Source organism: Saccopteryx bilineata, chromosome 4 (genome assembly GCF_036850765.1).
Source record: "Saccopteryx bilineata isolate mSacBil1 chromosome 4, mSacBil1_pri_phased_curated, whole genome shotgun sequence".
NCBI lineage: Eukaryota > Metazoa > Chordata > Mammalia > Chiroptera > Emballonuridae > Saccopteryx > Saccopteryx bilineata.
Window position 1 is genome coordinate 4,447,281 of NC_089493.1, and position 12,620 is coordinate 4,459,900.

At 52.7% G+C, this 12,620-nt stretch overlaps 1 protein-coding gene across 5 annotated transcripts in view; it reads right to left on the reverse strand.

Annotated features, from left to right (window-relative positions):
• Positions 1–12,620, reverse strand: part of PPP2R5C (protein phosphatase 2 regulatory subunit B'gamma) — a 153,273-nt gene that overhangs the window by 38,584 nt on the left and 102,069 nt on the right. For all 5 annotated transcript variants that reach the window (XM_066278078.1, XM_066278077.1, XM_066278079.1 and 2 more), the window contains 3 exons: positions 5,138–5,248; positions 3,840–3,932; positions 3,625–3,755 (listed from right to left, as the gene is read on the reverse strand). In XM_066278078.1, coding sequence (XP_066134175.1) covers positions 3,625–3,755; positions 3,840–3,932; positions 5,138–5,248 — 335 coding nt within the window. The remainder of the gene's footprint in view (positions 1–3,624; positions 3,756–3,839; positions 3,933–5,137; positions 5,249–12,620) is intronic.

The following is a 12,620-nucleotide window of genomic DNA, read 5'->3' on the forward strand; positions in this document are numbered from 1 at the left end:
CTAACGTATCTGGTAGCGGCACGCAGCCCGGCAGGGAAGTGGTGGGACGAAATGTGGCAGTCTGGGGGGAAAATGAGGTGGTATGAAAGTGTCCAAGCCACCAAGAGACGTGTCCCTTTGCTGCCACCGCTGTCCCTGCCACACCTGCTGAGCCTGAGTGTGGCTTCACGCCAGGCCACTGCTTCCACAGTCATCTGCCGTCTACACAAGAAGTGCTTTAACTCAACCTGAAGGCTCCCCTCTGCTTTGCTTGTTTGTACATTTTAACTTTAAACAGTTAAAACGTACAAAGCTACAGCTCTGCACATGGTGCCACCAAGCAGTTTCGGATAAATTCCTTTCCACCTGCGGGGAGCCCCCAGCCCAAGACAAGGGCCTGAGGCAGGGGACCTGGCTCCTGAGATATAAACCTGGGGGGGGGGGCACCGGCCCAAGACACCGAGGAGCCTGACCACCCCTTCCCCAGTCCTGCTTCTGATCTGGCTCCACCAGCCCTTCCTGTTTAAATAAGGACAGCTTTTTAGCTATAAGCCATTTTGTTTTCCTAAATCGACATTACTATTTTCTTACCGGTAAGTTCTTAATTTCTAATTATTTTAACCCAGTTTGAAAAAGGTATAAACAAGAGAAAAGAGCATAGTTTTTCTCCTTACTTTTCAAGCGGGAGACAAAAACACAGGGTGTCAAACGGGAGGGAAGGCAGAGAGGTCCGTGCAGAGCAGGCCAGAGGGTCGGTCGCTCTTTCAGCAGAAATAGAAATAGGGACTCTCTAAAAACTGCTCGGCATAGGTGGTCTCCAAACGCCCCCTGGATTCCTCTTCTTCCTGCTGGATGTGTCCTTCCTCTCCTCCCAGGAAGAGGCGGCTCCACTTCCTGCCCTGAGTCTAGGCTGTCCTGTCCTGTCCTGAGCTGTTGGGACCAATACACAGGGTGGAAGTCCAGGCACTTCCGGCCACGCCCTGGAGGCCTGGGAGCCGCTGCGGCCATCCCAGCGGCTCCCAGGCCCTGGCGGACACCGCGTGCAGCAGAACCCGGCGTGGAGCCCAGTGTAGATCACAGAATCGTGAGAAAGAATACACTGTGGTTCTCAGCCATTCAGATGTGGGCACTTTGTGGTTCTCAGCCATTCAGATGTGGGGTGCTTTGTTGGCTTTGTTAGCAGCAAGGGCCTGAAGCCCGGCTCAACCACAGCCACCTGACCTTTGGGGTCCACTGTCTGCCAATACAGGAGGTTATCTAGAGTTCTCTTAAACCATATCTTAAAAATGCTGATTAGAATGAGAAACTGTAGAGGTAGGAACTTTACACTAACATTTTCAGTTAAGTCGAAGCAAATATGTTTGAACCATTCTTTTCCTTTTAACAGCTGTACTGTGAACCTGGGTGACCTGAGTCTCTCTCTCAAGGTCATTCTCCTTAATCGTTTTCTCACATGAAACAAGGAGGAAGTGGTGTTGAGGGTGGAGACCCAAACAATTATGAGATCTCCATGATATGCTTACTTCTGGTTGTAGGTATCAAGACAGTAATTATAGAAAATATTACTGAGAAACAGAAGAAAAATACCACACTTGCACTGAGCATTTAGTAAGAACTGAACTAAACCATGTGGAGTAACTTTTCAATAATAGCCCATTTAAGTATTTCAGTTTCTAAACAATGGTTCTATAGGTACAAGACATTTTCTGCTTTAATGTGGTTCTTCATTTGTGATTCTGTTATCTGAACAAAACCTATGTTTAAGGACAAAAAACTACTTTGGGAGGAGCTTTAATTTTAGGCCCAAAGACTGGGAATTTATTTATTTTAATTATATATATATATATATATATTTTCCATTCATTGATTGTAATGAGAGAGGATGGGATAGAGCGAGAGAGAGAGAGAAACTTCAATCTGTTCCTGTATGTGCCTTGATCGGGGATCGAACCAGCAACCTCTGTGCTTTGGGATGACGCTCTAACCAACCAAGCTATCTAAACAGAGCTATTTATCTTTAAAGACTGGAATTGTACCTCTTTTTTATTTAAATAATGCATATTATGTTTTGATAGATAAGCACATCAGCCAAGCAATGGCCCTGTTAACAAGGAGGTGCAGCACTGAGAACATGAACCAGGAACACGCAGAGGCAAGACGTCATTGTCTGAGTGCGTGGCGTGCCCGGCCTGGGCTGCTACCGAGATGGGCACAGCGACCTGGAATCAGCTCCACAGGAAGCCCCGGTTCCACCGAAGGGTCTGACTCTGGAGTGCCACATTGAATGTGAAGATTAGGGAGAGCACAGGACAGGGAGGCTTCCAGGACGGGGCTGTGTGTCAGCACCGGGGTGGTGAAGGATGAGGGGACTGGTGACAGAGCCCTGGAGAGGCCGCTGGTCTCGGCCATGGGGCCATCTTTCCCACCTACCCCTCTGCCTCGGCCCTCTTTCTCTCCCTCGCTCGGACGCGGCACTTAAGGGGACCACCTGGCCTCTGTGGCTCCAGCCGAGGCCTCTAGATTGCCTTCTGCAGCGATGGCCGGGGCCATTACTCTCACTCCGGGGCTGTAGCCAGACTGTCTTACAAAGGGACCTGAACGCTACGCCTCTCGCCACTAGGACCTGTCCCCGCCCCGAGCCATCCTGGAAACAGGGGTCTCAGGGCAAGCCTCCCAGGGACAGACAGAAATCTACACGCACTGTTTCATCCACCAACATTTACTTGGTGCCACACGGCTGCACTGGAGACCGGCCGCCCGCCGGGCCAGGGGGGCTCTCCTGGTGAGATGTCTCCAGAAGCCTGGAGGCTGAGGAGGGGGGGGAGGACCAAGCAAGGCCGCCGAGCGCTGGTGCGGAAGGAGCAGCGGCTGCGCAGGGAGGCGCGTCACGAGGCGTGAGGAGGCCGCACCTGTGGGGCTAGGGGCCACCCGGACTTGGCACTTGCCTACCCACGGGCAGCGGTCCGCCTGCGACTAGGGCAGCAGCAAAGCTGGAAGGGTGCTGAGCTGGGATGGGGATGGGTCATGGTGAACACTGCCCCTGGAACATTATGGAACATTCTCTCATGAGCTGCGGGGGGCCACGCCCTCCTCCATGTCAACTTCCAGGACTAGCTTCCCAGCCTGACTCGTTTCCGTGGTCCCGCAGGCCGAGGGGCGGCTGTGACTGCTGAGAGCTGCCTGGCCTCCACGTGCTGCTCCCAGCCGGCTGCGTCTCCCCTGGCTGCACAGGGACGTCTACAAACCTCTCTGTGTTCCTCCGACCTGAGAAGCCCCACAGATCACTCCGCCCCTCCTGCTGCCGAGACGCAATGGAGAAGGAGGAAGGGAGCGCGGGAAGCGGCAGTCGCCTTGGACAGACCACCCCACTGCATGTCAGAGGGGACCCCCAGTTTCAGTCCAATCCAAACAAAGGAGGGTGTGGAGAGGCCATGGCAGTGGGCTGGGGGTGGGGATGGGGGACGGGCATCCCGGCCCGGCCCAGCCCAGTACAGGGGTGCAGGTGTGGACACGACCAGCTGACTGCTGACAAATAGCCCTTACGGCTCCTTGGCCACTGGTGAAAAGAAATGGGGGGGGGGGGGACGTTAAGTACGAGAATGAACACCACCGTGTGAAAGAGAAGTGCTACCCACACGGACTTACCTATAAAATATATTATTTATCTGTTTTCTGATGTAAGCTCTCAAGCCTAAGAATTTCCCGTAGATTCTGTGAAGGGTAGTTTTAAGAAAATCTCTCTCTCGGGGATCTTCACTGTCAAAGAGCTCTAAAAGCTTCAAGAAGAAAAAGACACTTAGTGACACGGGATTTTCTCTGCAAACCAGGGCTTTCGTAGTTTTAGCTCATTTGTACCTTACCTGCAACACAAACTTCTGGTCAATATACTTCTTTGCTATATTGGGTTGGAAATCTGGAGACTCTAAAAATCTTAAGAAAAATTCATAAACAAGCTAGGAGGAAAAAAAACAAACAGTGAGTAAAAAAACATGGTATTTTATTAAATGGACATAAAAAATACAACATGAGTTGAATCTCTGCAAATAGGAGCCTTGAGAAAGCATGTATCTATAGAATCAATGCCGAATTACATGGCTTAATTTAATTATAGTTGATGATGGTAACTGGTTTTTTTGGCTAAGAACCACAGACTTTAAATGGCGTTTAAACAAAATGATGTCCATGCCGATGTCATCAATGCTTAAATTATGCTGCTCGGAGACCAGAGTGCACAGCGGCCACAAGCCAGGATGTGACCAATGCTGGGTGGGCTTTGCAGCCTGTCCCCACGTGTCCCGGGAGAGCCCGGTGGACAGGGGGGGCTGGGACCGGGACACTCTGCTATGGGGACGGTCCTCCTTCTCTGTCCATGCTCCGGCTAGCTCCGCCCCGGTTTCTCACCCCTCCACCTCCCCACCTCGGAGCACCCAGACCTCCCGGTCTACGCTCATGGGGGCCTCCGTACCCCCACAGCCATGCTTCCAACCCACGTGCTGGAGGAAAGGCGCTTGTCAGCAGGGCAGCTTTGGGGCACACAGCAGGGGCACATTAAATTTAAGTAGTACCCAGAATTGGGGAATGTCTGAATCCTCTAGGCCCCAATTCAATGGCCCTTCCCATCAAAAACATACGGACAGTTCCATACCTCCATAGTTGATATACAGTATCCACACAGAAAAACCAGTAAGTGCTGTTCCCTCTTCCGCTAACACACTTTTCCTGCACACACAGAGCTGTGCAAGGCCTACCCGGTAGACTATCAGAGGTCCCCGGGAACCAGCTGGCGTGAGGCCCTCGGGCCGAGGTGCCTGCGCTGGAGGAGGCTGGAGGAGGCCCCGCAGACACACGTCTAATAGTGCCCGTCTGCACTCCCTCGTCCGGTACCCCGTAGACTATGAGAGGTCCCCTGGAAACCCGCTGGCGTGAGGCCCTTGGGCCGAGGTGCCTGCGCTGGAGGAGGCTGGAGGAGGCCCCGCAGACACACGTCTAATAGTGCCCGTCTGCACTCCCTCGTCCGGTACCCCGTAGACTATGAGAGGTCCCCCGGGAACCCGCTGGCGTGAGGCCCTTGGGCCGAGGTGCCTGCGTTGGAGGAGGCTGGAGGAGGCCCCGCAGACACACGTCTAATAGTGCCCGTCTGCACTCCCTCGTCCGGTACCTGTAGGTGAGGCCAGGCTGCTTCTAACGTTGGTTCGTCTTCCTCTGGGTCAAATTCTGCTCCCGTAGGATTGGAGGAAGGTGGTAATGTTCGAAACATGTTAACTGCAAACTAAAATCCAAATAGTGGATGATTATAACCAGGAAATGAAAAATATTTACAGAGGAACACTTGAAAATTCTAAGGTAATTCTAATGAGAGCTGATTCCAGTGCTTCTCTATCTCAAAATCCAGAAGCAGTGTGGGCCCCCAGCGGGACCCTGGTTGGAAGCACCGTGGGAAATGCGGCTGTGGACAGTCGCCGCAGGGCTCCCGCCCGAATCCGAGCTGCCAGCGTTCACAGACACACAGCACCTACCAATGGGGGCGGGCAGTGGTGACGATGACGTGCAGGCCTTCGTGAGATCCCGTGAGGACAAAACAAGAGAAACGCTCAGGGATAGTAAGAGAAGGGTGAGATTACAAAGAAGTAAAAATAAAATAAAATAAAATTAAATAAAAGAAAAGAGCAGAGGTTAAGGACTGAAAAGGGAGGTAAAGGCCAGGCTGCGCTGGGACGGAGTGTGCGACCTTGCCGCAAGGCCCTCTGCCATCAACACTGCCGGCAGCAGACGGGCTTCCCAGACAGGCTGCATGTCGGCCCGAAGACTCGTCGCTGGACAGCTGGCTGTGCGCCCCGGGAACTGAGAGTTACGGGTTCTCTCAGGCTGTCTGGACTCACAAAGATAGGACACAGGAAGAAGGAATTTCTCTGGAGCTTGGACAATTCCCTCCTCGGACTCAGAACCGCTTTCTCTGATCCCGTCTTCACACCGCCCTCCGCCAGGCCCCTGTCCCAGGCTCCTTCTCTTCTCAACATCTTACAAATTTGTCAATGTGTTTACAATCGATGCTTTCTACATTAAGTGCAGGGTTCCATATAGTTAATATGAAAAGTTAGCTCTCTAAATAACACACAACATAGTTGACAGATTCGTGACATAAATAAGAAAGTTCAGTTTCCCTACATGGTCAACTGTTTTTTGGAGTAAGCTTAAATACAGTCAGCTACCTTACCGCGTCTGAACCCACGCCTGCCAGCTGCCAGCTGAGCTCTCACAGGTGGTCAGAAGGAACCCCCTGCCCCATCACTCCCCAAGGCACAAAATCAAAGCCCTTGAGCTAAAAGTCAGAGTCCGACTCCCTGACAACAATCAGGATGTACCATGGAGGGGCGTCCAGGATGTGCCACTGCTGAGTTACAGCCTGTCTCCGCTGTTATTGACACTGAACCAGACCTTAACATCCTTTTCCATGAAGAAAAACGTCCCCCCTTAAGTCATCTGCTGTAACAGCCCGAGCATCCAGTCTGTTCTCTGTGTTATCAGGAGGGTCGGCTGACGTGGAGTGACTGCAATGGGGGCGGGGGGGGGGGGCAGAGACGGTTCCGAAATGGAAGAAATAAAGAATGGTTGGAAATCCAGAAACAAGCACTTAAAAAAACTTGTATTAAAACTATGAGTAATGTTCCTAACACACAGGAGAAAAAAGAGGCAGTGTGGCGGCAGCTGTGAGAAGGTTGTGTGTACAGAGCCAGGGCCTCCCAGACAATAGGTGGTTAACGGACAGCGGCTGGGACAGGTGCTGCCAGGCTGACGGCAGCCTCGGCCACTGGCCCGGGGGGACTGACTCCTTCTGGCACAGAAGACAACGGGGACCCGGAGAGAGCCCGCACCCAGGAAGGAGAGGCTGCAGCCCCAGCAGCGCCATCGCCCGGGGTGGGGCAGACCTTTCCGTTCTTCCGGGGCCATGACAGTGCGGAGAGGGTCAGGGGCTGCGGCCTCCACAGGGAGTGTGGCGTTCGTGACCTGGGGTTTTCTAGCCTCTCCCTCAAAGCCAAATAATTGGGGAGCTCCAAAAGAGTCACCCAGAGATTGGGGGCTCCTTCACGAGATGGAGGCGGGCCCCGGGGGATGACAGCTGCGGGCTCAGCGTCCCCGGTGGCAGAGACATCTGTAAACACACACGGCCTGCCTCCCAGAGGCCGAGACGTGCTGGAGCGGCTGTGACTTCGGGGCGCTCTGCACCCCCAGTGGCAGGGACGTCTGTGAACACACACGGCCTGCCTCCCAGAGGCCGAGACGTGCTGGAGCGGCTGTGACTTGGGGGTGCTCTGCACCTGGAGGGAACTCACCGCTCAGGGAGGGGGGACCAGTGGGGATGCCTGGGAACTGCCGAGGGAATGGCTGGCTCACCCACGTGGGGGCCCGAAGTCTGGGGAGAGGGGAGACGGCCGCCCTGTGGAGGGGTCTCTGGAGCAGACACCCCACACGGGAAGGGCCACCGTGCGGACAGAGGCCCAGGCAGCATATAGCGAACACAGGGCAGCCGCAGCCGGCTGGGCCCGGCCAGCACTCACTTCGCCTCACCCACGGCAGGTCCCTCACCACAGGCTCTGAGTCTGGGTTAAAGGGTTCAATGAGGTGGGACAGCTCTAACCAGAGATGACAAAGAAGGGGCAGGCAAGATGTTACAGACACCCCAGCGTGATGGCCGGTCTTACAGCACCCTGCTACCCAACCAAGCAGCCACGTGTCCTGTGGAGTGGTTAGTAGTTGATACGTCCACATTAGCTGACTAAAGGAGAGAGAGACCCAGGAGAGCGTGGGTGAGCCTCAGCCAGTTGGTTAAAAGGCCTTAGGAGTGACACCGTGGTCCCTGAGGGAGAAGGAATCCTGTGGACAGCTGTCAGCCGGGCCCTCAGTCCAGCCTGCCCCTGCCCCACGGGGCTTGCCTCGTCCAGTTGCTGCCGCAGGCGGGGTCAGTGCCTGTGAACGCCCACCAGTCTCCCTCTCTGCCCACCGGTCTGCTTCCCAGCAGCGCTCCGCCCGACACCGACACCGCGGTGGGTGGCTCTGCAGGGGCAGGCTGCGCTCTCGCCGTGGTGACACAGTGGCTGTGATTTCACGGTGAGGCCCCATGCACAGCACGCAGTCAGCCTGGGCCTGGCCCCAGCACCCACACCGGCGCTGCGGCCTAGAGGCTGAGCCAGGAGGCTGCAAGGGGACACGGACCAGGTTGCTTTTAATGCAGACGTCCCCTTTTTGTATCCTTGAACAGGGTGATTACACCAGACCCAGAAAGTTTCATTATTAGCTAAGTCTAATTGAAAAAAAGTTACTTATTTTAAGCAACAAACGAATCTTGCGCTGTAATTTCTACCCACCTTCCCTATCACATTACAGAGCACTATGTGAGGCTCAGGTCTAGAAAAGTCAGAAGGCAAACAGGAGGCCCCTTCAGTGACTCTTGGGTTTCTACCCAAGCAGCGTTTCTGAACACACACGCTTCAGGGGTCACATCTGTTCAGTGTCGGTGCTGACGGCCGTGTTCTTGAGGGGACTGTGCTATCCACGCGTGTGGAGTTCCGTCTGAGAGGAATACAGGAGGTAACGTTTGTTACCCAAGGGGACCTTCTGTCCACCGTCCGCCTGGAGGTCTGAGGTCTAAGGTGACTGCACAGGTCCACTGTCCTGTCCCCCCCCCCCCCCCCCCGCTAAAACACCTCAATTCGGACGCACAGCGGGCTCGGACGCCACCGGAGTTGGGTCACACAGCGAGTGGCACAGCCTCGGGGACACGGCCCTCCCCAGGCCTCCCCTCACGCAGAAGCAGGACCCCAGACTGGAAATCCCGCACAAACCTCGGTTTTCTCATCCGTTGAAAGAGAGTGAATCCTCTTTGCGCTGGGCACAGTGGAACAGCACTGGGCACAGAGTCACCCCCGTGTGGTCACGGTCTGTGGTCGACACTGCCACCATGATGGTGCGGACCGATGTAGTATTAGGAAATCTACTTTTACACATTTCTTGACAGTTCCACTTTCAGTACTTAAAATCCGCCCACCAAACTGCTAAATTTATTGAATTAGATGCAGACCCCAAATGGCTTGGGAAGCATCATTATGGAAAATCCTCACAATGCTGCAAAGTCACGCAGCCTTTCTGTACCTGTACCAGTCACCACGGAGGGGGCAGTAATAAAATATTCATGCCGGACGCGCTGTGGCACCAGGGAACATGTGGAGGTTTGACAGAAGGGACTCACGCCAAAGAGCAACACCGATACGCTAACTTCAGAGACACAGGAAAGAAAGGTCGACGATTCGGTTCTTTGTTCAAACCCACAAGGGCCGCCCCACTATGCCGCTGCCGCTGTTTGAGTCGCGTGAGCAGGATTTATAAAGGCACGTCCACCCAAGGCCACACTACAGTTCCTCCCGCTCTCTCCCTCCAGGCAGAGAAACACTGGGTTCTGTCTGAGTCAGGCTCCTAGGAGATACATGGGGGGGGGGGAGCCCATCACTGTTGTTTTAAAACAAATTTGTATTCACTTGTAAATAATGGAATGTGTGTGGGAAAACCAACAGAGGCAGCAGAGAGACCATCTCAGATGGGCCACCAAAAATGTAACCCTGCTGGCAACAGCCTCTTCACTAGCACGCAACACGGAAACGTGGCTGACGGGGGACCCAGGTGCACGGCCACAGAATGACCAGGGGACACACTGCCAGCTGCCAGGCCTCAGGGTGAGACCCTGCAAACCCTCGGGCAGGGCACTGAAGAGCTCCCCAGGGGTAAGGAGCCTGGCCTTTCTTCAGGGTGGGGGGGGACATCACATCATCCAGACGTCACTTCTCCACAAGGCAGTTCCTACACCGAATGCTATCTCAAACAATTCTAGCTGGCCTTCCGATGAACTCACTGGATGTAACTTACAATGCAGGTGGGTAATACAAGTCCCTGCAGCTACGTCAGAGACTGTCCCTCTCCTAGTTGTGAAGTCAGTCCAGCCCCCAGCAGAGTTCAGCAGCCATCCTGGGGACACCTGTGCCACAAGCCACTCCCTGTCGACCCTCCGGCACCAGGGCAGGGCCACACCCGGCAGGTCCTCCGGCGCCTGCTGCTGGCCACCGCAGGAACTGCAAGCCCTGGTCAGTACCTCCCCAGTGAACATCTCCAGCGACACCCGTGCCCTCGGCCGCCCTGCGCGCCTGTCTGGGGACGTGTCCTGCCCCGGCGCCTGCTGCTGGCCACCGCAGGAACTGCAAGCCCCAGTAAGTACTTCCCCTGTGAACACCTCCAGCGACACCCGTGCCCTCGGCCGCCCTGCGCGCCTGTCTGGGGACCTGTCCTGCCCCGGCGCCTGCTGCCGGCCACCGCAGGAACTGCAAGCCCCAGTAAGTACTTCCCCTGTGAACACCTCCAGCGACACCCGTGCCCTCAGCTGCCCTGCGCGCCTGTCTGGGGACCTGTCCTGCCCCGGCTCCTCTGGTCCGGATCCTCAGGCTGCACTCGATCTTCATGACACTTTCTCAAGCACGGCCAGGCGGCCGGGTAATTGTCGGGCCAGCCGCTGTCCCGCGCCACCCCCAGGTCACCACACCACCCCCCATAGACGGGCACTCAATAAACAGGTGAGTGAAGCCACATGGCCACTGTCCCTAAAGGCCAGCGCCATCAAAGAATGCAGTTTATCTCTAGACAGAGCTGAAACGTGGTATTTAAGAAAAAACACTACAAGTTAAATTATTTTGGACAGCTTGTTTTTATAATCATTCAAATATGTTCTTAAATATCTGTTAAAGGTATTGTGGAAATAAAAACCTACAAACAACAATAAAAAAACCCCTAAAAATCTATTCAGGGAAACTTAGTCTCTTTTTTTAAAGAAAGGATATTTTAATTTAACGATTATTTGACAACTAAATGGACAATACCAACATTAGATAAGCATGAAAATACGCTAGTTATTTATGATTACATGTATAAATTTACTCTTTGATTTTTATTTTGGAGTTTAAAAATGGAAAAATTATATCATACATACAAGATAAGCAATAATTTGCAATAGAGCAGTTCCTCAAATAGTGTCATTTTGTTCAACATTGTTTTGTTTTAACTTTTTTTGTTGTTTTGTTTTTTGACAGAGACAGAGAGAGAGTCAGAGAGAGGGGTAGACAGGGACAGACAGACAGGAACGGAGATGAGAAGCATCAAATTTTTATTGCAGCACTTTAGTTGTTCATTGACTGCTTTCTCATATGTGCCTTGACCAGGGGGGCTACAGCAGACCAAGTGACCCCTTGCTCGAGCCAGTGACCTTGGGTCCAAGCTGGTGAGCCTCGCTCCAACCAGATGAGCCCGTGCTCAAGCTGGCGACCTCGGGGTCTCGAACCTGGGTCCTCCACATCCTAGTCCAACGCTCTATTCACTGTGCCACCACCTGATCAGGCTGTTTTAACGTTTTGTTAAGAAGGAAAAAAATTTATTTCCAGCCGGGGCCACTGTCCCTGGGGTGGGCCAGTGTTCTTGTGTCTGCGTGGGTCTCCTCGGGTGCTCCGGTCTCCTCCTCCGTTCCGAAGCCGTGCGTGGGAGGGGACTGTGCGTCTGCACTGCCGGGAGAACGCCCTTGTCCAGGGGGGGGCGGCGGTCCCGCCTCACCCCCAGCTACTGGGAGAGGCTCCAGCCACCTGTGACCCTGAACTGGAGTCAGCAGGTTGGAAAGTCACTACTGGACTTGTGCTTACTCATCGTTCTTAGAGGTCTGTAAGCTCACATTGAATATTAGAAATGTTTTGGGTGTTCACTTAGAAGTTCGGTGATGTTTCTGTGACCAGAAATATGCCTGTAGAGACTCAACTTTAGTTTATATCAATTAGCTTAGGGTACAACGGGTCTCATTATACTGTATTATACTGTTTCTCCTAAGGTCAGTTTCCAAGAACCTATTGATGATGTTAAGTGAGGACTTACAGAACTTACCATTCAATTAGTGCTGTTTAAAGATAACACTGGGTTTGGGAGTTTCTCTTAAGAGATTTACTCTGGGCTAAAGGTTAGTTCTGCACAGATTCTGAATGATGTATATTTCCCAATATTTTATTATAAAAAATACCAATCAAAAATGTCTAATCTTACAAGGAATAGCTGTGTAGCCATCAGCTAGATCAGGGGTCGGGAACCTTTTTGGCTGAGACAGCCATGAATGCCACATATTTAAAAATGTAATTCCGTGAGAGCCAAACAATGACCCGTGTACGTTACACATTATCCAATAAAAATTTGGTGTTGTCCCAGAGGACAGCTGTGATTGGCTCCAGCCACCAGCAACCATGAACATGAGCGGTAGGAAATGAATAGATTGTAATATTTATATTTTTATATTTTTAACGCTATTATTTTTTTTATTAAAGATTTGTCTGCAAGCCAGATGCAACCATCAAAAGAGCCACATCTGGCTCGCGAGCCATAGGTTCCCGACCCCTGAGCTAGATTTTACATTTACATTCTAACATATTCTGATCTTTTTTTTTGTAGTAAAATGTGAGAAAGTTTAGGAATGCTTTAGAATAGCAAAACTATATATTCTGTAGCCAACATGATATAAATGTACTGAAAAAAAGTTTCAGAGCTCAAGCACTGATTTCCCAGTCATGTATGTA